Raw genomic sequence first — 25677 nt, forward strand, 5'->3', positions numbered from 1 at the left:
GAGCCGTCGGGCTCACGGAGGAGGTCATGTGACTGTCGGTCAGCCGACCGGCGGTCACATGACTACCACCCGTTCCATTCTGGTCCTGAGGTTTACACACCTGAGTACTTTGGAATTTTCAACTTGTTAACCTGTTGTGCTGCATTTGCTGACATATCGCTCTTGGTTGATTTACTGAAACAGGATTAGAGAGTGAGCTCTTAAATCCGTGTTGTTATCTTGTGAGCCTGCCATTGATACTTTTATTCTATGGATGTACCTTTAAATATGTTGCCATATAGGCTGGTCTTGATAAAAGATCAAAACGTTGACTCCTACAAGCCTGAAGTTTGACTGAATTAAACTTTTATCTTATTGACCTGTATAGAAGACGTCTTCTTTGGAGAGTGCACCACCACTTGAGTGGACACTGCACATATTTATGTGGCACCACCACGGACAGGAGGTTGACCACTGGGAGCACCCCTTGGTTGTTACTTTGTGTTGATGCGAGTGCAGGATCTCCGCAGAGATATTATATATATATATATATATATATATATATATATATATATATATATAAAAAATAGGATATTAATTACCTACTGGTAAATCCTTTTCTCAGTCCGTAGAGGATGCTGGGGTCCACATTAGTACCATGGGGTATAGACGGGTACCTTGGGAGCCATGGGCACTTTAAGAGTTTAATAGTGAGGGCTGGCTCCTCCCTCTATGCCCCTCCTACCAGACTCAGTCTAGAAACTGTGCCCGAGGAAACGGACATACTTCGAGAAAAAGAAATACACAGATAGTGGTGAGATTAACACCAGCTCACGTATAACAAGGCAAACCAAGCTAACTACAGTAGCTCGAACAGGTCAGCAACAGCTGAACAACAGTACTTAACCAAGTAACAATGCAGTACTTAACCAAGTAACAAGGTAGTACCGAACCAAGTATTAACTGCAGGAGAACGAAGCGCTGGGCGGGCGGCCAGCATCCTCTACGGACTACGAGAAAAGGATTTACCGGCAGGTAATAAAAATCCTATTTTCTCTTACGTCCTAGAGGATGCTGGGGTCCACGTTAGTACCATGGGGATGTACCAAAGCTCCCAGTACGGGAGGGAGAGCGCGGAGGCTCCTGCAGAACCGATTGACCAAACTTTAGGTCCTCAGAGGCCAAAGTATCGAACTTGTAAAACTTTGCAAACGTGTTCGACCCTGACCAAGTAGCCACTCGGCAAAGCTGTAAAGCTGAGGCACCCCGGGCAGCTGCCCAGGAAGAACCCACCTTACGAGTAGAGTGGCCCTTTAACAGATTTTGGACACGGCAATCCCGCCGTAGAATAAGCATGCTGGATAGTGAACCTGATCCAGCGAGAAATCGTCTGCTTAGAAGCAGGATACCCAAACTTGTTGGGATCATAAAGGACAAAGAGAGAGTCCGACTTTCTGTGATGAGAAGTTCTCTTCAAATAAATCTTCAAAGCCCTTACAACATCCAAGGACTTTGAGGTAATTGAGGAGTCAGTAGCCACTGGCACCACAATAGGTTGGTTGATATGAAAAGTCAACACAACCTTTGGAAGAAACTGCTGACATGTCCTGAGCTCAGCTCTATCTTCATGGAAAATTAAGTAGGGGCTTTTGCAGGACAAAGCCCCCAATTCAGACACACGTCTAGCAGATGCTAATGTCAACAGTGTGACTGCCTTCCAAGTGAGAAACTTGAACTCAACCTCCTGTAAAGGCTCGAACCAATCAGATTACAGGAACTGCAACACCACGTTACGATTCCAAGGTGCCGTAGGAGGCACAAAGGGAGCTTGGATGTGCAGGACCCCTTTCAAAAAAGTCTGAACCTCAGGGAGGGAAGCCAATTGTTTCTGGAAGAAAATGGACAAGGCCAAAATCTGGACCTTTATGGAGACCAAACGTAGGCCCACATACACACCTGCTTGCAGGAAAAGGAGAAACCACCCAAGTTGAAACTCCACCGTAGGAAACTTCTTGGATTCACACCAAGACACATACTTTTTCCAAATGAAATGGTAATGTTTAGGCGTTACTCCTTTCCTAGCCTATATCAGGGTAGGAATAACCAAGACTCCATCTTGAACTTGAATTCTCTCAACTAGGGATTTAAAGATTTCAGGTTCAATATTGGTCTGACCGAACTGTCCGGTTTCAGTACCACAAAGAGGTTTGAGTAGTAACCCTTGTTTTCCAGATGAGGTGGAACTGGAACAATTACATTTGCCTTTTCCAATTTTGAATGGCTTCCTTTAGGACAGCCCTTTCTGTCAGCAAAGCTGGTAAGCCTGATTTGAAAAATCTGTGAGGTGGGAGTTCTTGAGACTCCAGTCTGTACCCCCTGGGACACAATATCTTGTACCCAGGGGTCCAGGCCTGATGACGCCCAGACCTGACTGAAATTTTTTTAGACGAGCTCCCACCTGCCCGATCTCCAGGCTGGGAGGTCCACAGTCATGCTGAGGATTTTGAGGAAACAGAACCAGGCTTCTGTTCCTGCGAACCTGTTGGTGCAGGTTTCCTGGATTTTCCCCGACCACCTCTGAAGAAAGTGGAAAGGGGCTTGGACTTTTTAACCTTTGCGGTCCAAAAGGACTGCATTGTAGATGTAGGATAAGATTTCCTCATCGGAAGAGTGGCTGAGGGAAGAAAGGTTGACTTACCCGCGGTTGCCGTGGAAATCCATGCATCCAAAGCTTCCCCAAACGGAGTCTGACCTGTGAAGGGTAGGTTCTCCATACTCTTCTTGGGTTCCGCATATGCAGACCATTGGCGCAGCCAGAGTCCTCTGTGTGCCGAGACAGCCATGGAAGATGTCCTTGCATTCAGATGACCAAGGTCCTTCATGGCCTCCACCATGAAACCTGCAGAATCCTGTATGTGATGTAAGAACATTTCAATGTCACGTCTATCCATAGTATCTACATCCTCTAGTAATGTGCCTGACCACTTTACTATGGCTTTAGAAATCCGTGCACAAGCAATAGTGGGCCTTATCACCACACCTGAAGCAGTGTATATGTATTTGAGCGTAGTCTCAATCTTGCGGTCTGCCGCCTCTTTTAACGCGGTAGACCCAGGTCCAATTAAAACCACCTTTTTAGACACTCTAGATACAGAAGCGTCTACTATAGGTGGCTTTTCCCACTTTTTCCTATCCTTTTTGGGATCTGGAATTTTTTCCAGGGGTTTTTCCCAAGATTTTTCAAATAATGCGTTTAATTCCTTAGACGCAGGGAAGGTAAGGGAGGTTTTCTTTTGTCTGTAAAGTAAGCATCCTCAACCTGTTCAGGTACCTTGTGTAAAACATCCTGAATGGCCTCAATCATGAGTTGCACCCTCATAGCAAGGGATGCCTCCCCCCCAGTATATCCCCATCGCTGTCTCCCGAATTAGAGTCGGTATCTGTGTCGACTTGCATTATCTGGGCAAGAGCACGCTTTTTTGGGCATATGCCAGGGGAGTTTGAGGAAGTAGTGGGAGCAGAATACGACAAAACCTCTAGATTTTTTCAAAACTTTTCAGTCTCATAATGAGCAATCCTAGATGAAATCTGGGATATCATCCCCTTAATAGAAGCCACCCACTGGGGTTCGGATTCAGATGGCTGAGATAGTATATTGCATTCCTGTGTACATGGAATAAACTCTTCTGGAGAAGATACATGCTCTGCAGCACAAGATACAGAGTCCCCAGACAAAGTAATGTGAGATATATAACACACACACATACACACACACACACACAGGAAAATGTCAGACACAGTTTTCCCCAAGTACCTTCAGAGAGACACAGAGTTAAGGAGCCAGCACACACAGCACCCCAGTAGGCAGTTATAGAATAAAAGCTTGGCGCTGACGGAGTAGCCTTAATATACAGTAATGCAAGTAAACACTCTCCCCCTTCTATAACCCACTGGTACCGCACAGGATACCTGGATTTATGTGGGGGGTCAGCACTCCCTGTCAGCATCTCTGCTATGTGATCTGCAGGGAGAAAATGGCGCTGATGAGTGCTGGATCCGCTCTGAGAAGCTCCACCCCCTAAAATGGTGCATCTTCCCGCACTTCTAGAGATTATACTGGCTTGAGGTAATGGTTGCTAGCAGCAGTACAGTGTCCCTAATAGCTTCTGTGACCAGTGTAAGGGTATTGCGCTGGCCCAGGGCGCCCCTCACAGCGCTGCACAACAGTACCTCTGAGCCCTCCGGAGCGCAGCATCAGCGCTGCGCTCCCACCCTGATGCCGCCATTCTCACCGGCTCCCTGCTTGTCGGGGCGCCGGCGTCCTACTCACCATTGACGTCTTCTGGCTCTGTTATGGGGTGGCGGCAGTGCTGCGGGAGCGAGCGGTCGCCTCGGGGGCTTGCAATCGACACCCTCAGGAGCTCAGTGTCCTGTCAGCGGAGATAGGGGCCATTAACCTCAGAGGGTTGGATCCTACAGCCCCCCTCCGAGTCCCACGAAGCAGGGAGACTGTTGCCGCTAGCCTCCCTGTGCCTAACACTTTAATAAAATAATAAAACTAAACGAACTCCTAGGAGCTCCCCTAGCTGTGACTGGCTCCCCCGGGCACATTTTTTAAACCGAGTCTGGTAGGAGGGGCATAGAGGGAGGAGCCAGCCCACGATATTAAACTCTTAAAGTGCCCATGGCTCCCAAGGGACTCGTCTATACCCCATGGTGCTAATGTGGACCCCAGCATCCTCTAGGATGTAAGAGAAAAAAAAATATATATATACATATATACAGTCCAAAATGACCCGGCACTCCTCACGCTCCCCAGCGTATATAGAAACTGCTCCCGTGCCTTTCCTCCTGGAACTGCGTCCCACATACAACTGCTGGCAATAAAGACTTTTAAAAGTGGTGAAACCAAAATGTGCTATTTATTCAACGTTTCGGGGTCGCAGCCCCTTCGTCAGGATGCTTAACAGTGATACAAACAGTGTTTAAATACCTGTACAAAGAGGAGGTCCACACCGCCGCCTCCGTCCGCGCTGCCCGGGTCCCGGTGCTGACGTCACTCCGCCCACAGGATATGACGCGACTCCGGCCCGTCCGGCTGGCGTGGTGAGGCTACCCTTTAGCTGTTTTTGTTCACTAGATTTTAACAGCTGCTGGCGTGTGACTCTTAGTGCTTTGCACTTAGCTTGTTCCAGGAGATCCAGCGGGTACCCCCTTTCTCTAAATCTGATAACACCCTCATACGGGGAAGAAGTATTTTATAAGCTATCCCTTATCATGTGACTCTAAATTTGTCATCTATTTACGGACGTGCCCATGTGGACTGACGTACGTGGGCAAAACCGAGTGTGCCTTCAAAACGAGGATGGCACAACATCGGTATGCCATACGAGAAGCCATCAAATCAGGTAATAGTGACCAACCGGTGGCGCGTCACTTCGTGCTAGCGAAGCACGGGATGGCGACGTTACGCTATAAAATAATTGATCATGTACCATTCTCCATACGTGGGGGTGATAGGTTCAAGAAACTTCTACAGGTAGAAGCAAAATGGATTTTCATTTTAAATACACAATTCCCCAAGGGATTAAATGAAGCCCTCAACTTAAGATGCTTTTTGTAGATACCATCGACTTGTTAAAGTATTGCAGGATACAATCACTGTTAGTAACTATTGGGAATAATACAGAATTGTTTATGTGATAATGACTTGTGGTTGTTTTAGCAATAGGATTTACATGTATTATACTAACAATAGGTTCATTTTGTATGGCACCGGCTGGTTGTATTCATCAGGTACTGGGTATTAATTAGGTATGATCGATATTTTATCCATGCATGAATTCACATTTTATCAATAATCGTTGGTAATTTAGGGGACAATAATGGCGGGCTAGTTGATGTTATGCACAGGTCACTTTAATATTGATTGTCATCACTGTTTACAATAGGCTGTGACCGGATTGGTTGGTCGCGGCAGTGTTTGATGGTTTCCCTGGTTACCTCTGTCCTAGCCTCACCACGCCAGCCGGACGGGCCGGAGTCGCGTCATATCCTGTGGGCGGAGTGACGTCAGCACCGGGACCCGGGCAGCGCGGACAGAGGCGGCGGTGTGGACCTCCTTTTTGTACAGGTATTTAAACACTGTTTGTATCACTGTTAAGCATCCTGACGAAGGGGCTGCGACCCCGAAACGTTGAATAAATAGCACATTTTGGTTTCACCCCTTTTAAAAGTCTTCAAGTGCCGTCCTTATTGCCAGCAGTTATATATATATATATATATATATATCTTTAAGCGGGACAGACACTAAAACAATAATGGAAGCATACTGTGTATTTAAAATCCACAAGATGCCTGAAAGCAATGCTCACGTTTTTGAAACTCAGTGTAGGGACGGACCAAAAGGGAATGGCCAAGAAGGGGCTGGCCAGCTTAACAAAGTATTGCGATATTTTGAAACTTATATTTCCTGAATTCAGATGAATTAGTTTGAAGTGTTATTAGGTGAGTGCTAAATTCGTATTTTTATTTTTTTTCCTTTAAATGGTGTGATCACAATTCCATTGGCACCGCAGATGTAGGAGTGCTTTGGATTAAAGCCTACTGTTTATGTAAATTTTTTGTGGTCACACATTTCTTGCACCCCTATTTTCCATATGTAAGTCAAATGTTCAGAAATTCCCCAGGTGTTCATTAACAGATATGCTTAAGTATGATTCTGTCTATTGAAAGGAGTGAGAAAGGCCCTAAACCCATGACAGAAGCATACTGTGCATTTAAAATCCAAAAGATGCCCGAGAGCAATGCTCATGTTTTTAAAGGTGAGTGTAGGGACTGACCAATAGGGAATGTCCGTGAAGGGGCTAGTCAGCTTAACAAATTAATGCAATATTAACATTCCCTGAATTCAAACTACAGTTTGAAGTGTTATTAGGGGAGTCTTTAATTAATATGATATACGATATATAATATATAGATAGATCTATCTATCTATATCGCATGGTATTCCTCCCCAAATCCATAACCAGCTCGGAATTCTCAGCCTGGGCTAATAAGGGTATAAAGGAACTTTATTACTGGAAAAAATAGGATTTTAGTACCTACCGGTAAATCCTTTTCTCCTAGTCCGTAGAGGATGCTGGGGACTCCAAAAGGACCATGGGGTATAGACGGATCCGCAGGAGCTTGGGCACACTATAAAGACTTAAAGTGGGTGTGAACTGGCTCCTCCCTCTATGCCCCTCCTCCAGACCTCAGTTAGAAAACTGTGCCCAGGAGAGACGGACATTTCGAGGAAAGAATTTATAATGAAAACACAGTGAGTGTTATACCAGCTCACACCACGAACATACAGCAAGACATGGCCTTCTACAGAAAACCAGCCCACGGTATGAAAACCATACAGCCATATGCTGAGAGAATATGTAACACAACCTGTGTGTCAGCCTACCAACAATAAAAAACCACATGCCATGGCATGAACAACGTCAGCGATAGCCTGACAGAGAAAAAACCCACAAAGTGCAACCAAAATCAATAACTGCAGACACAGTACGCACTGGGACAGGCGCCCAGCATCCTCTACGGACTAGGAGAAAAGGATTTACCGGTAGGTACTAAAATCCTATTTTCTCATACGTCCTAGAGGATGCTGGGGACTCCAAAAGGACCATGGGGTCTATACCAAAGCTCCAGAACGGGCGGGAAAGTGCGGACGACTCTGCAGAACCGATTGAGCAAACATGAGGTCCCCATCATCCAGAGTATCAAACTTGTAGAGCTTAGCAAAAATGTTTGAAACCCGACCCAGTAGCCGCTCGGCAAAGTTAACCCGCCGAGACACCTCGGGCATCCGCCCAAGAATAACCCATCTTCCTAGTAGAATGGGTCTCCCCTTACTCAGGCAACTGCAATCCAGCCGTAGCACTAGCACACCGAATCGTATCACAGATCCAGTGTGTAACAGACTGCAGAGACGCAGGCGCCCCAAGCACGCTGAGAGCATACCGGACAAACAGAGCCTCTGTTTTCCCAAACTGAGCCTAATTGGCGACATAAAGCTTCAAAGCCCTGACTACCTCGAGAGAGACTGAATCAGCCAATGCTGAAGTTACCACAGGCATCAAACCAGGCAGGTTTTTGATAAACCCCGAAAACCCGTTTCGGCATAACTACTAACCGAGTTCTCCATTCTATCCACTTGGAAGATCAAACAGGGGCTCTTGTGAAACAAAGCCGCTACTTCCGACAACCGCCTTGCGGTTGCCCAAAAAGCAAAAGCATGACCACTCCCCAAGAGAAAAATTTTAACCCAACCTTTAATAAAGGTCCCAATCAATGAGACCCAAAAAACGCAACACCACATCAAGAGCCCACTGTGCCAATGGGGCACAAATAGAGGTTGGATGTGTAGTACTCCTTTCACGAAAGCGTGAACTTCCGGAAGGTGACCAACTTTTTTTTTTAAAGAAAATTTACAAGGCCAAAACTGCCCTGAAACGGAGCCTAACTGTAGGCCTGCATCCACCCCTGCTTGCAAAGAATGGAGAAGAGCGACTCAGCTGAAAATCCACCGTAGGAAGTATCTTAGATTTACACCAAGACACATATTTACACCAAATACGGTGTTAAGGCTTCGCCGTTACTTCATTTTTTAAGCCTCAAGAAGTGCGGAAATGATCTTACTGGGAATACCCGATCGGAGTAGGATACGGCGTTCAACCGCCCCGCCGTCAAATGCAGCCGCGGTAAGTCCTGATACACACCCGGATCTTGCTGTAACAGTTCCTCCCGTAGAGGAAGAGGCCAGGGATCTTCTATGAATAAATCCTGAAGAACTGGATACCAAGCCCTCCTTGGTTAGACCGGAAAAATGAGGATCACCAGAACCTCTGTTCTCCTTACATTTATCACCTTCAGCAGAGTGAAAGGGGAGGGGACACATAGACCGACTGAAAACTCCCACGGTGTCACGAGGGCGTCCACTGCTATAGTTTGAGTGTCCCTTGACCTGGAACCATATTCCTAAGGTCTCTCGTTGAGGCGAGACGCCAATATGCCCAATGGAGGCACTCCTCAAAGACTTGTCACTTCGGTAAAACTTCTCGATGACGACAGTATTTCTCCCGGATGGAGAGCGGGTCTGCAGAGGAAATCTATTTTTCCGTCGTTTACGTCCGGAACTAAGACTGCTAATATAACGTTTACCAGTCTTTCCCCCTAGCAAAAAACAATTTCAGCTTCTGACATTGCCGCTTTGCTCCTTGTTCCGCCCTAGCGGCTTACTTACGCCACCGCTGTCAAGTCGTCTGACAGAATGGACCCGGGCAGATCACAAAGGATATGATCGCTGAAAATAGCTCTTACTTCAAGAAAGCTCATTGTAGACCAGCTTCGCAGCTTGACCTTTTCCTCTGGAAATACTTCCCATGCAAGGACTGCTCCCCAGCCTCGGAGATCCGCATACATGGACACCAGGATCTAATCCTGGACCCCGAACCTTCGTCCCTCTAGGAGGTGAGAACTGAGCAGACGCCACAGGAGCGATATCTTGGCCATTAGAATTATACTCTGGTGTATGTGCCATTGAGACCCGGACCACATTCCCAACAGGTCCCATGAAAACCACTTCTGGCATTTGACCTGCGCACCGAAAAGGCTTCTTAGGCCGCCCTCAACTTCTTCATCAACGGAACATATAGAGGGATTGGCACTGCAAATCTGATCCGACTCAGGATCCTCAGACCTCTTTCCACAGGAAAACACAGAACCTCAACCGTTCAGCATCTACCCTGATACCACCTCCGACATCTGCGTCGTAGGGAACAACAGCCCTTCCCTGTGTTGAAGAACAGTCAGAGAAAGAAACAATGATTTGTATCACTTGTTACTTGACCTCGCCTCAATCAGGCGAACCTCTCATTACAGAATAACAATGGCTCTTACTACTGAAAGAAAACCATCATACTACCATCACTCCAGTGAACTGGCAAAGACCATCCTGGCTATCCCTCCAGGTAATCTGACTGCGCAAAACAACGCACGTAAACCTTTTTTTTTTTTATATAACCGGGACAGGAGAACAAGGCCCTGAACCTGACGCACCTCTGATATGGCGTCGCGTATTACCTCCCCTTCCAGAGGGGAAACTGTAAGATCTATTAGGAAATAGTGAGGGGAAACATCTGTAACTCCAGACATTTCCCCTCTGGATTCTACAATTAACTCGCGGGTCCTGGTCTAATCCCGGACCAACTGAAAGGTAGTAGACTAGTCCCCACCGGAGTGGGGTCCAGGCAGATAGACTCAGCACCATGTGGTGGATGTGTGAGAAACAGAAAACGACTTCCGCGAACTAACAAGGCTGCAGAACACTTACCTTTTCACACTCCATCTGCACAGAAAATTAAAATAGAACGGCATCAAACTAGTTAAATCGACTGCATCCCACAGAAGAATGCATCACCAACCGTTGTGAGGGAATCTAACCCACCAAGTTAGATTTATCAGCAGCATTCGCTGAGATTGACTGAAGTAAGGCATCCCCAAACAGCGGTACACCGACCCAGGGAAAAAACTCCAGTATCACTCGGAGTCAGCCACCGTATTTCCCCGGCTACCTCCTGTATACGCACTGTAGCCTGCCGCGATTTATAGAGACAACCCAACATAAGGCAAATCCCCTGTCTCTGCAGGATAATTTCATCGGATGTCCTGAATATAAACACTCCCTCATGTGCATGTAATGTAAATAAATCCAAAGAATAGAAATAAAATTTCACTTAGCTTCCTGTATCCGATCCTTTATGACAGGACGCAGTGTCGACCAGGAGTTGACTTTCACAGTATCTTCTCCGCCGCAGGAAAAGAATAAACATTCGGACTCCTTGAGAGGGCGGGAGACCCACTCGTCACGGCCGACCTAGAGCTTTATCAACAGAGCGACCAGCACATGAGAAAGAATACTATTACTTTAGCATTCATTATAATCATAAGATGAATATACAGTACATATTGCAATACACATAAACACACATATCGTACCAATATATACATATAATATATATATATATATAAAAGCGGATTGTCCGGAAACTTCGGGACCCAAGTGACATTAATGTGTTCTGAATGTGTATGACCATGTACTGAATCCGCAGTTGTGGCTCTACCAGGAAACAATATAGTCGACAGAAAACTTAGTAATTGTCGACAGCAGGGAGTAGTAACCAGGCAAATAACATACTTGCGACCCCGAGGGGTCCGAGGGAGTTATACATAGATAATTTTAATAACATTCCCCCACAAATATAATCATGTCTGTGCTCGAGCCCCAGACTCCCTGAACCGAACCATATAAATACATATAAATTTATATACAGGTATAAGTCAGTTACAGCATGTCAATTTACACCCGGTAATAACAGGTGGTGCAGACAGGGTCACCCACCAACTACTGTGTCTCCCATACCGTGTTACTATGAACAAGTATAACACAACCGACCTGTTGACTCTGTATCAAGTACCAAACAGGCGTCGGCGATGCCGACAATGAGGCGTTAGTGACAGAACATTCACACATGTCGACACAAGTGTATATCTGACAGGGAGCACACAGAGAGTAAACACAACCATGAGTACATGCCCATTTCCAATTAAATAGTGTTATACATTCCTACACAACACTAACAAAATGTGCCCCCCCCCCTTGTTTGTGCTATACACAGATTTTGGCAGGGACATTGCATAAAATGGCGCCGTCTCTTGCTGTGAGGGCTAAGCCCCGCCCCTTATCGGCGCGTGGTAGCCCACTATGTTAAAAACGTTTTTATGCAGGTAGGGGAGCATATACAGTGGTTACCCACTGTATATGGTCTCTGGGATTGTAAAACCAATGTAAACATTCTGCCCAGGGTGCTCCCCCCCTGTGCCCTGTACCAGATACCAGCCATTGGTGTGTGGGAGCATCGGAGCGCAGCGGGACCGCTGCGACATGCTGGCGGGGGTAGCGGCCACGGTGCCCGGGCCCCGAATATCCAGACAAGCCAGCCTATTATGTGTAAAAAAGCCTCAGTAACATTGCCGCCCAGGGCGCCCCCCCCCCAGCGCCCTGCACCCTGTGCGTGCGTTGCTGTGTGGGAGCATGGAGCGTAGCACGACCGCCGCATGTTACCTCCGTTACTGAAGTCTTCTGCCGTCACTGAAGTATTCTGTTCTTCTAGTACTCACCCGGCTTCTGTCTTCTGGCTTCTGTGAGGGGGGCGACGGCGCAGCTTCGGGAACAAGCAGCTAGGCACACCAAGTGATCGAACCCTCTGGAGCTAATGGTGTCCAGCAGCCTGAGGGGCAGAGCCCTTAACTAAGAAGAAGTAGGTCCTGCTTCTCTCCACTCACTCCCACGCTGCAGGGAGCCTGTAGCCAGCAGGTCTCCCTGAAAATAAAAAACCTAAACATAAAGTATTTTAGAGAAACTCAGTAGAGCTCCCCTAGTGTGTGTCCCTTCACTCCTGGGCACAAAGTCTAACTGAGGTCTGGAGGAGGGGCATAGAGGGAGGAGCCATTCACACCCAGTTTAAGTCTTTATAGTGTGCCCAAGCTCCTGCGGATCAGTCTATACCCCATGGTCCTTTTGGGGTCCCCAGCATCCTCTAGGACGTATGAGAAAAAGTGATAATTTCTTTTGAAATTCAAGTTTAAACACTACCACATCACCACCACACTACTAAAAGGAAATGACTCTAATGCGTTTCTAGAATCCGTACCAACATGTAACCATCTAACAGAATAACATTAGATTGCTTATATTATAGATAGTTTACTGTACATCTTTCTCTATATACAGTCTACCAACGTAACCGACGTATAGAGAGGGGGAAGTCACAGTTTCCCGGCAGTATCGGTAAATAGTCACCGATGCATAATACCGAACTAGATAGACTGATGATGTTTGGGGCATTAAAAAAAAAAGAAAAAAAAAGAAGAAGAGGTAGGCCACCCCATCTGCTACGCGAATTCAAGAAATGTAAACAGAAAGGATAATCCATTAAAAAAATAAAAATAAAATAGCAAACAAGCCCGACTCCATTGGGCACATGAAAACTGAAGTACGGTTCAGCTATTGGTGGTATAGAAAATGAGAAGCCTGGGCTGCATAGGTTCTATTTTAAAGTTCACAGGCTCCTTGTGCCACTTATATGAATAAGTGTTCCTATAGGAAGGAGGGAAAAAACAGTAACATTTGAGATACTTTGAGTGTAGCTGTCAAAAATTCTTCTGTCTCTTATGTGTGATGTGTCCTTACATAAAAGTTAAACAAGAAATAAAATTTGGAAAAACGGTTAGGACAGTGATTACCAAACTGTGTGCCTAGGTACTCTGGGGTGCCGCAATGCTCTTGTAGTAGTGCCTCAGGTTGGCGGACCATGACCAAATCAACTTATCTATGGTCAAAGTGATAGGCATCCTCCAACACTGCTTTTGCCTATCATAAAATACATGGACAAACAGATGCTAAACCGTGAACTACCGCATAACTGACTGTAAGGTGAAAGGTAGGCACAATTTACGTAATTTAATATTTGTTTTCCAAATTTATCCCCAAAAAAATATATATATTTTTTTTATCCTAGTGGAACTATAAAAAAAATGCTGATAGTCTAGGATGCTGTAGTTCAATTAGTTTGGGAACCACTGGGTTAGGATAACCACAACAATTTGAACAAGATTTCACCACATTCAGTTATTTTTTCGGGTTATATGTTGGAAAACCTACCTGAGCTTCATTAGGGATAATAATCTTTCCAAGTAGCGACAAGAAGTCCAAGGCTGCCAACTTCACATGAGATGGGGAATTCCCTTGACACACGGATGAAATCAAGGATACAACCTTAAATAATGAACATAATATCTATTATATACATATATATATATATATATATATATATAAAACACACACTAATATAGAGAAAATAATAGAGCACTCACCAGGCTTCTTCACTTTAAAGCAAGGAATTTATTACCCGCATCAATAAGGCAATAGACAATGAGTTTTTCCCGTGGTTTTTTTTGGAGTTTTTCCGTGAAAATGCGTCTTAGACGCAAAGTAATGTAATATGACGCAAGAGCAGCTTCTGATGATGAAAATGATATACACAGCATGCCTATATTCTGTGCGTAATTGGTCTCTATTTGCATCCAAAATGCAACTTTGTTTTCCTTGAAAACACTATAGCATAGCATTTTGTATGCAAATAGTCGCAGTCACAAACAGAATGTGGGCATGCTGCATATCATTTTAATCAACAGTAGCTGCGTGTGCGTCCCATTACATTAATTTGCGTCTAAGACACATTTTTGCGGGAAAAACGCTAATAAAAGGCACTCAGCGCTACAGTCACAAGGTACCCACGGATCAAAGATGTAAGAGGACACATCTGTATGTATTTTAACCCACAAGGAAATATCTGTTTTGCTAAACAGACTTGATGATATATGGGTCCTGGCGGTGTGGATGTGAGATGGAAGGGAGAGCTAAATCCACAAGGCCCATTTCTGGTCTTTAGGCCTTCAGCCTGAGAGCAGGCTAATTAGGGCCTGCAAACAAAATAAATAGTCAATGTGCCCACTTCAAGGCAATCACTAAATTACCCTTTTGGTCATGCACACTGAAGCTGCCTTACTGAATAGAGAGGTGGCAAATATCTATACAAAAAGCAGACAATATTAAACAGTACATTAGATGCTGCTGAATTGCATACCAAAAAAAACACAATAAGATGTGCTTACAAATATAAATTAATTATTTAATAAAATTAACAATACACACATTATATATATAATAAAGGGAAGGTTTCACCAGGGAGCTAATGATATTCTTTGGTATGTCAAAAATGTTCAATTGTACAATAAAACAGTCATAAGAAATAGACTTATTTATTTTATAAAATACAATAAAAAAAGCTGTATCGCAATGTGTCCAAAATGACAATAAATTATGTTTCATACAAATATATATGTTGGTAACAATTCATTTCAGTCACATATCGACATGATGATTCATCCTCCTTGAAGGAATGACAAAATCGCTGTCTCAACCCTTGAGACAGTCGAGACAGCGATTTTGTCATTCCTTCAAGGAGGATGAATCATCATGTCGATATGTGACTGAAATGAATTGTTACCAACATATATATTTGTATGAAACATCATTTATTGTCATTTTGGACACATTGCGATACAGCTTTTTTTATTGTATTTTATAAAATAAATAAGTATTTCTTATGACTGTTTTATTGTACAATTGAAATTTTTTGACATACCAAAGAATATCAGTAGCTCCCTGGGGAAACCTTCCCTTTATTGTTCATAACTAGTGTACCCCGTCTAACAGGGGGTACTTCCCCTAAAGTGTAGCTTTATACATTATTAGCGCGAGAAAGGTCTTATATTTCTTCTATAATATATATATATATATATATATATATATATATATATATATAGAGAGAGAGAGAGAGAGAGAGAGAAATAAATAAGTGATCATGCTGTTAGTGCATATACATAACTGCAATCACATAAATAATAGTATTATTCATATACGGATGGTGCAATGGTTAGCATTACTGCCGTAAAGCATTGAGGTCATGGGTTCAGTTCCCATCATGGCTCTATGTGGAGTATGAATATTCTCCCCATACTTGCATGGGTTTCCTCCCACAATCCAAAAATATAATGGTACGTTAATTGGATCACAAAAAAATATTGGTTATGGTAAACCTTACCGCTGATAACGTAATTTCTCCTAAGTCCACAGTATCCACAGGATAACATTGGGATATGATGATGCGACAGCGGATTTGCACAAATCGGTCAAAGCTTTTGACCTCCCAGCATGCAATAGGCCCATCCATATATCCCCGCCTCCTGGCTCAGGCAAATCGGTTGTATTTCCAAAGCTCAAGGCAGGAGCATCAGAGAGCCCTAATCAGGTGAGAAGAACACACATGCACACCCTTCTGTACAAGAAGGAAGAGGTTAGTGAGTGAAAGCATCCTCAAATCAGGTGCGTCAGGGTGGGATCCCTGTGGACTTAGGAGAAATAACGTTATCAACGGTAAGTTTTACCATAACAAATAATTCTCCGGCAGGGTCCACAGGTTATCCACAGGACAACATTGGGATGTTCCAAAGCAATTTAGTGGAGTGGACGCTCCTGATTGGACAGGAGAATCCTTCGCCCGAATTCAGCGTCCTGAGAGGCAAAGGTATCAAAGGCATAGGGCCAAATGTAATAGAGTAAGAGTTTCAGAAAGTGATAGATTTGGTAAAGTTTTTCATTTTTTTTCAAAGTGGCAATCATTTACACTGCAAAACCAGGTTGATCTTGCGGTGTAAATGATTGCAATAAAAAACAAAAACCCCTGCAAAACCTTACCAAATCTCTCACTTTTTGAAATTCTCACTCTATTACATTTGGCCCATAATGTCTATTGAGTGTGTTAATGGAAAACCATGTGGTTGCCTTACAAATCTACTGAAGCACCATGTTGTGCTGCCCATAATTGACCTACCTTACGAGTAGAGTGAGCAGAGACATTAGCCGGAACAGAGAGATCGGCCTGAGAGTATGCTTCTGAAATTGTCATCCGAAGCCACTACGCCAGTGTCTGCTTATCAGCAGGCCATCCTCTCTTGTGAAAACTGTAGGCAACAAAGAGGATGTCTGTCCTTCTGATGGCACTGGTCCGATCCACGTAGATCCTTAAGGCACGGACTACGTCTAACGATGCATCTCTCGCAGAAAGGTCTGGCCCCTGGAAGGCTGGGACTGCAATTTCTTCATTAAGGTGGAATTTCAACACCCCTTTAGGAAGATACCCAGATTTGGTTCTAAGAACCGCTCTAGCTGGATAAAAAAAAATAATCAGAAATGGAGGTCGACATAATGCCCCTAAATCTGATACTCTTCTAGCTGACGACATGGCCAGTAGAAAGAGAACTTTAGCTGTCAACCATTTAAGATCGACTCTTTTTAGTAGTTCAAATGGGGCAACTTGAAGGGCCTTTGGGACTAACCTTAAGTCCCAAGGCATTGTAGTAGGAACAAAAGGAGGTTGAATCTGCAGCATTCCCTGGAAAAAAAAAGCGCAAATCCTGTAGGTTAGCAATTTTCCTTTTAGAACCATACAGTCAATGCTGACACTTGTACTTTCAAGGAGACACCCGCAGACCTTAGTCCATTCCTGCTTAAAGGAATGTAAGACTCTAAAATTCTGAAACATAAGGTCAAATTTCCAGTCACTGCACCACTGAATATAGGTTTGCCATAGTCGGTGTTAATGCTCAGAGTAAGGACACATTCCTTAACTCGCATTTTTTTAAATTACCTGTTGTGAGATCCTCCTGTTTTCAGGATGGAAGTCTCAAGAGCAGCGCCGTCAAAGACAGTTGATCCAAGTGCTTGTAATAGCAAGGACCCCGAGCCAGTAGATCTGGATGTTGAGAGAGTAGGAATGGAGCATCCATCGACATCCTCTGCCTATCTGTGTAACACTGCCTTCTGGACCAAGCCGGAGCTATTAGTATCACGGCACCCTTACCTTGTCTTACCTTTCTCATCACCCTGGGTCACAGGGCAATTGATGGAAACACATAAGCCCATCTCACCGACAGGTCATCCACAAAGATCGCTTTGGGATCCTTTGTTCTTGACCCGTAAGCGGAAACTATGTTGTTCTGACGGGACGCCATGAGATCTATCTCCGGTAACCCCTATTGTCTACCAGAATTTGTAAGACCTTGGGGTGTAAAATCCACATGAATTGCGGGTCCCAGTTTAGGACTCCCGGAATGAATACAGCGGACAAGGTTGGATAATTAAGTTCTGCCCACCTTAAGTGTGACCTACCTTCATTCTGATTTGGCTGTGAGTTCCTCCATGATGGTTGAGGTACGCTACTGCCATTGCATTGTCCGAACGGATTTGAACTGCTTTACCCTAAAGGATATTCTTTCCCTGAATAAATGCCATATATATGACCCAAAAGTTTCAATACATTTATTGGCAGGCAACTTTCTTCCTTGGTCCACTGCCCCTGGAAGCAACTCCTTACTGACACTGCTCCCCAGCCCTGAAGGCTGGCATCCATTGTCAGAGGCAATCTGATATCCAAAGGAGTCTCCCTTTGTCCAGATGGGAAGTCTGTAGCCACCAGGCTATTGACCTCCTTACTTCCAGAGGAAAGACCATAATCTGCAGTTTTATTGTCTGATAAAAACCCATTCCACTTGGAAAAGATCAGACGTTGCAAATGTATCGAGTGGAACTGAGTATACTCCATCATGTCGAATGTCTACACCATCAAACCCATTACACGCATTGCCGCGTAAATGGATACCGTTTGACTGTGTAGCACTCCTGAATTCTTAAATTAATTTTGGATATTTTGTTCAGAGGTAAAATTATTCTCTGAATACCTGATTCCAACATAGCCCCCAAGTGAGTCATCCATTGTTACGAAACTAGAGATGACTTTGCCCAATTGTTGAGCCAATCGTGTCACTGCAAACAAGCTATTGTCTGTTGCAGACGACACTGAAGCCATTCCTGAGATTGTGCCAGGATTAATAAGTCGTTGAGGTATGGAAAAATCCTTATCCGCTGCTGACGGAGATAAGATGCCATTACCCCCATAATTTTGGTGAAAACTCTGGGAGCTGTGGCCAGTTCAAATGTTAGGACCTGAACTGAAAAATGCTGCTGGAGGATAGTAACTTAAGATAGCGCTGATGGGACAGTGCTATAAGCACATGTAGGTAAGCCTCCTGGATATCCAGGAATACCATAAAAACCTCCAGCTCCATGGCCAGAATAATGGAACATAAAGTCTACATATGAACCCGAGGCACTCAAACATATTAGTTCAGCACTTTGAGATTAAGTATGGGCCGGAACGACCCATTTGGCTTCTGGACAAGAACCAGGTTGTAATAAACCATGTCCTAGTTGTGCGGGAGGAACTGGAATTATCACTTCTGACTGAAGCAACTGCTGAACTGCTGCTTGCAAGGCCCTGGCCTTTGTTTCCACTGAAGACGGGCTGGTACAAAAAACCTTTAATGAAGGTGTTTCTTGACAGCAAATGCATTACCATGAAATATCACTTCTTGCACCCAGAAATCTGTGGTAGACTGCTACCAAATCTGTGCAAACTGAAGAAGTCGGCCTCCCACCCTGGGGTAACCCAGGTAGAGGCGCGCACCATCCGGCTGATGGCTTATCTTATGATTTGGAATGGGTCCTCCGGTAGTCCAATGCTTTTTAGTCTTACCAGACTTGTTTGATTGGAACTATTTGCCATCACCATTTGTGTGTGGAAGGAATCTTCACTTTCTTGGAGTCTGCTTCTGACTCCAAAATACTGTTTAATTCTTTACCAAAAAGAATATCTCCAGTAAAAAAGGCTAAGACTCCAGAACCTTCCACGGTTCTTAGTCCGCTTTCCATGTACGTAGCCAAACCGCTCTGCGAGCTGCTACTGCTGATGCCTGAGAGGCAATTGTACCCATATCCAAGGCTGCTGCTGCCTGTTTGATACTGTATATGTGCAATATGGGATTTTTGCTCTCTAGATACTATTGAAAGATCCTCCTCCAATGCATCAGCCCAGGCTGCCACAGCTTTCGCCATCCAGGCTGAAGCCATGGCTGGTCTTATGATTGCCCAAGTCATGGAAAAAATGATTTTTAGAAAACCATCAGCTCTCCTATCCATATCATCATTTATAGATGTTGAAGGCAGAGGTAATGTAGATTTTCGCAACAATCTAATGACATGCGTATCTACTTGGGAGCCACCTCCCTTTTACAGCCAGCCGGAAGAAGATAATTGGAATTCTAACTTCTTATTGGGCGTAACCCAAGCCTCTTGCATAATTTCTATCAGCTGATCTGACCAAGGACCTCAGACCTAACTGTTTTGGGATGCTTAAACACAGGTGCCTTAGTTTTTAACAAAGGCTCTGCTGCCTCTTCTAAGGATAGAATGGAATCATGGCAGTAATTAGCATAGGTATGTCCACTGAGCTGAGGCCTTCCTCCTCATCTCTGTATGTAGAACCGAAGTGCGGTGAGTCCTCATCCTCCAACGAGTCCTCATCTGAAACATGTAGACTGTGAAGATGTTGTATGTATCATGTCTAAGTGATTTACTTACCACCGACCTTTCAGCCTGTTTTTGTCGAGAGGCTGCCAATTCCGGTAGGAATGTTGCATGTAAGGGTTAAAAGGGTAACCTATCCCTGTTATAGGAGCTGACATTATCCACTCAGCTATACTGGATAATGTCTGTGCAAAGTAGCCCATTGGGGTTCAACTTGAAAATGTGCTTGCCTCGTACTATTTAAGAGGCTTCGGTGAAACCTAAAACAATTTGCACATAATAAATTTTAAACCAGATCCTGAGAGGATAACCCAGATTCGCCAGACAAACATGACATGAGTGTTGGTGCTGCTATGGAAAGTATTTTCCTCACCCTTGCTCTTAGACATGCTTTGCACCAGCATTGAGAATCAGAATACACAGAAAAACTGACAGAATTATAGTAAAGTCAGCAATCACACTAGCAATCAGTCACAGGTTATACATTAGTATAATAAGCAATATGAGCACATAATCAACTACTAATACATTTCAAGTATGTAGGAGAAACATATTACTGCATTACCTTATATAGGAGTTTTAACCGTATTCAGTTGCACAGCAAAAGAAAACAGCAGCAATAGTTTACAGACTCATATGCATCAAGCACTTATCCAACTATTCGTACTCAAAGGTAGATAGAGATTGCTGTATCACCCGGTTCAGGAGAGTGAGATACAGGGAGACTTCACCCCACTTCCAGGATCGACCAATACGTTAGTGAACACTGAGTGCATCCAGACGCTAATAGTGTACACATTTGCCCCGTGAACTTACAGTGAACACAGACGCCCAAGTGAACAATGACGCACCAGTCACACAGCTGCCTATGATGCGACTGGGTCCTTTTAGATACACAGCGTCTCAGACAGAAGCGGGAACTCAGTTCATGGCAGGAGACTATGAGGAAACTGGTCATGAACCGGGGGGAGGGACGACCAAGGGAGCGTCTTACTCCCCACTGCTGACATCAACTCTAGGGATTGCGGCCTCATACTACCCCTGGAGCCTATGATCCCTAGGGCCTAGCACTGGTGCAACCGAGGTGGCAGCCATGTCAGCGACTGTTTGGTAGTCTGCTCCCAAAACAGTGCGGCTGTGTCTGTGTTCCTCCTCTACACCAAACCGATGCCTTACCTTCTCCCCGTGTTATCCTGTGGATCCTGCCAGAGAAATTAACTCTCGTATTAATGTGCAAGGGAATAAAGATTGAAAACTCCACTGGGTCAGGGACTGATGTGAATGGCCAAATATGGTCTCTGTAAAAGTGCTGCGGAATATGTGTGCGCTATTTAAATAACTGGTAATAACTAAATAGATATAATAAACAGACAAATAAAACAGAAAAAAAAAACCTGTATCTAAATGTCTGGACTTTCAAACTCTGCATACAACTGTGCTGTTTGGTGCAGATGGTACCCTAACCACTGGAGGTGCTCATTGGCAATACATGGTATATTGCCAAACTGCACAGAGTGCGGCTTTATTTAAGTCACTGATGACTTATGTCCCAGTATAACCGGATAACGTATAAGCTTATTGTAAGGTGCACATATACTCACAACCGTCAGGTAACGGAGAAGTGTAATAGAGTCCTGCTCAGCTGGCACATTGCACAACCCACCGGGGCCCATGCCACTGCTGGAAGATGACGGTTCCTGGTACCTGTTAGGACAGCAGGTGTGGCGGTGAAAGGGTGCTAGGAGCTATAACAATGCTTATTGCTAGGGTGCGCTGGCTGGATAATCGCGGCAGATGGAAATGCGCTAACCTATCAGAAAACTCACTGTATGTGAGGCAGCAATAGAACACTGGTAACTGGAGCTCCGGTGCTGAGGTGGATGCAGCAGCAGATGGAATGGCCCCAGTACAACAGTGTAGATGGAGTGCTTTTTGGCAGTGAGATACAGTTCACCCAGTGGCATATATAGCAGTTGCAAATAGCAGAGAGTAGTCCAATACTATTGCCATAGGTAACGGTTTGCATAAAATATAATTTAGGAATATTGATTAAAGAAATATGGTCTGAAAGTATGAGGTAAAGGTTTTGATGATTTATGAAGACAAGTGTTATGGTAGACTTACCATATTTAACTCTCCTTCTATGAGGTCCACAGGATAATAAGATTTTACTCACTGGTAAATCTATTTCTCGTAGTCCGTAGTGGATGCTGGGAACTCCGTAAGGACCATGGGGAATAGCGGCTCCGCAGGAGACTGGGCACAACTAAAGAAAGCTTTAGGACTACCTGGTGTGCACTGGCTCCTCCCACTATGACCCTCCTCCAGACCTCAGTTAGGATACTGTGCCCGGAAGAGCTGACACAATAAGGAAGGATTTTGAATCCCGGGTAAGACTCATACCAGCCACACCAATCACACCATATAACTCGTGATGCTATACCCAGTTAACAGTATGAATATCAACTGAGCCTCACCAACAGATGGCTCATAACAATAACCCTTTAGTTAAGCAATAACTATATACAAGTTTTGCAGACAATCCGCACTTGGGATGGACGCCCAGCATCCACTACGGACTACGAGAAATAGATTTACCGGTGAGTAAAATCTTATTTTCTCTGACGTCCTAGTGGATGCTGGGAACTCCGTAAGGACCATGGGGATTATACCAAAGCTCCCAAAAGGGCGGGAGAGTGCGGATGACTCTGCAGCACCGAATGAGCAAACTCAAGGTCCTCCTTAGCCAGGGTATCAAACTTGTAGAATCTTGCAAAAGTGTTTGAACCCGACCAAGTAGCAGCTCGGCAAAGACGAGACCCCTCGGGCAGCCGCCCAAGAAGAGCCCACTTTCCTCGTGGAATGGGCCTTTACAGATTTAGGATGCGGCAGTCCAGCCGCAGAATGTGCAAGTTGAATCGTGCTACAGATCCAGCGAGCAATAGTCTGCTTAGAAGCAGGAGCACCCAGCTTGTTGGGTGTATACAGGATAAATAGCGAGTCAGTTTTTCTGATTCCAGCCGTCCTGGAAACATATATTTTCAGGGCCCTGACTACGTCCAGCAACTTGGAGTCCTCCAAGTCCCAAGTAGCCGCAGGCACCACAATAGGTTGGTTCACATGAAAAGCTGATACCACCTTAGGAAGGAATTGGGAACGCGTCCTCAATTCCGCCCTATCCACATGAAAAATCAGATAAGGGCTTTTGCATGACAAAGCCGCCAATTCTGATACACGCCTGGCCGACGCCAAGGCCAACAGCATGACCACTTTCCACGTGAGGTATTTTAGCTCCACGGTTTTAAGTGGCTCAAACCAATGCGACTTCAGGAAATCCAACACCACGTTGAGATCCCACGGTGCCACTGGAGGCACAAACGGGGGCTGAATATGCAGCACTCCCTTAACAAAAGTCTGAACTTCAGGCAGTGAAGCCAGTTCTTTTTGGAAGAAAATGGACAGAGCCGAAATCTGGACCTTAATGGAACCCAATTTTAGGCCCATAAACACTCCTGACTGTAGGAAGTGCAGAAAACGACCCATTTGAAATTCCTCCGTTGGGCCTTTTTGGCCTCACACCAAGCAACATATTTTCGCCAAATACGGTGATAATGTGTTACGGTCACATCTTTCCTCGCCTTAATCAGCGTAGGAATGACTTCCTCCGGAATGCCTTTTTCCTTTAGGATCCGGTGTTCAACCGCCATGCCGTCAAACGCAGCCGCGGTAAGTCTTGGAACAGACAGGGTCCCTGCTTCAGCAGGTCCTGTCTGAGCGGCAGAGGCCATGGGTCCTCTGAGATCATTTCTTGAAGTTCTGGGTACCAAGATCTTCTTGGCCAATCCGGAACCACGAGTATAGTTCGTACTCCTCTCTTTCTTATTATTCTCAGTACCTTGGGTATGAGAGGCAGAGGAGGGAACACATACACCGACTGGTACACCCACGGTGTTACCAGAGCGTCCACAGCTATCGCCTGAGGGTCCCTTGACCTGGCGCAATATCTTTTTAGCTTTTTGTTGAGGCGGGACGCCATCATGTCCACCTGTGGCCTTTCCCACTGGTGTACAATCATTTGGAAGACTTCTGGATGAAGTCCCCACTCTCCCGGGTGGAGGTCGTGCCTGCTGAGGAAGTCTGCTTCCCAGTTGTCCACTCCCGGAATGAACACTGCTGACAGTGCTAACACGTGATTCTCCGCCCAACGGAGAATCCTTGTGGCTTCTGCCATCGCCATCCTGCTTCTTGTGCCGCCCTGTCGGTTTACATGGGCGACCGCCGTGATGTTGTCTGACTGAATCAGTACCGGCTGGTGTTGAAGCAGGGGCCTTGCCTGACTTAGGGCATTGCAAATGGCCCTTAGTTGAAGAATATTTATGTGTAGGGCAGTCTCCTGACTTGACCATAGTCCTTGGAAATTTCTTCCCTGAGTGACTGCCCCCCAGCCTCGAAGGCTGGCATCCGTGGTCACTAGGACCCAGTCCTGTATGCCGAATCTGCGGCTCTCTAGAAGATGAGCACTCTGCAGCCACCACAGTAGAGACACCCTGGCCCTTGGGGACAAGGTTATCAGCCGATGCATCTGAAGATGCGATCAGGACCAATTGTCCAGCAGATCCCACTGAAAGATTCTTGCATGGAACCTGCCGAATGGAATTGCTTCGTAAGAAGCTACCATCTTTCCCAGGACTCGCGTGCAGTGATGCACCGACACCTGTTTTGGTTTTAGGAGGTCTCTTACAAGAGATGACAACTCCCTGGCCTTCTCCTCCGGGAGAAACACTTTTTTCTGTTCGGTGTCCAGAACCATCCCCAGGAACAGTAAACGCGTTGTAGGAACCAGCTGCGACTTCGGGATATTCAGGATCCAGCTGTGCTGTTGTAGCACTGTCTGAGCTAGTGCTACTCCGATCAACAACTGTTCCCTGGACCTCGCCTTTATAAGGAGATCGTCCAAGTACGGGATAAATATGACTCCCTTTTTTCGAAGGAGTATCATCATTTCTGCCATTACCTTGGTAAATACCCTCGGTACCGTGGACAGACCAAACGGCAACGTCTGGAATTGGTAATGACAGTCCTGTACCCCAAATCTGAGGTACTCCTGGTGAGGAGGGTAAATGGGGACATGCAGGTAAGCATCCTTGATGTCCAGTGATACCATGTAATCCCCCTCGTCCAGGCTCGCAATAACCGCTCTGAGCGATTCCATTTTGAACTTGAACCTTCTTATGTAATTGTTCAGTGATTTTAGATTTAAAATGGGTCTCACCGAACCGTCCGGTTTCGGTACCACAAACAACGTGGAATAATAACCCCTTCCCTGTTGCAGGAGGGGTACCTTGATTATCACCTGCTGAGAGTACAGCTTGTGAATCGCCTCCAGCACTGCCTCCCTGTCTAGGGGAGTTGTTGGCAAAGCGGATATGAAGAAACGGCGAGGGGGAGACGTCTCGAATTCCAGCTTGTAACCCTGAGATACCACTTGTAGAATCCAGGGATCTACCTGTGAGCGAGCCCACTGGTCGCTGAAGTTCCGGAGA

At 45.2% G+C, this 25677-nt stretch overlaps 1 protein-coding gene and 1 long non-coding RNA gene across 5 annotated transcripts in view; one reads left to right on the plus strand and one right to left on the minus strand.

The window, feature by feature from the left end:
• FIRRM (FIGNL1 interacting regulator of recombination and mitosis) overlaps nt 1–25677 on the minus strand; it is a 926412-nt gene that overhangs the window by 152310 nt on the left and 748425 nt on the right. For all 4 annotated transcript variants that reach the window (XM_063940283.1, XM_063940285.1, XM_063940284.1 and 1 more), the window contains one exon: nt 13751–13864. In XM_063940283.1, coding sequence (XP_063796353.1) covers nt 13751–13864 — 114 coding nt within the window. The remainder of the gene's footprint in view (nt 1–13750; nt 13865–25677) is intronic.
• LOC134957994 (uncharacterized) overlaps nt 1–25677 on the plus strand; it is a 250730-nt gene that overhangs the window by 114250 nt on the left and 110803 nt on the right. The window lies entirely within an intron of this gene.

The sequence above is a fragment of the Pseudophryne corroboree genome, chromosome 9 (assembly GCF_028390025.1).
Source record: "Pseudophryne corroboree isolate aPseCor3 chromosome 9, aPseCor3.hap2, whole genome shotgun sequence".
NCBI lineage: Eukaryota > Metazoa > Chordata > Amphibia > Anura > Myobatrachidae > Pseudophryne > Pseudophryne corroboree.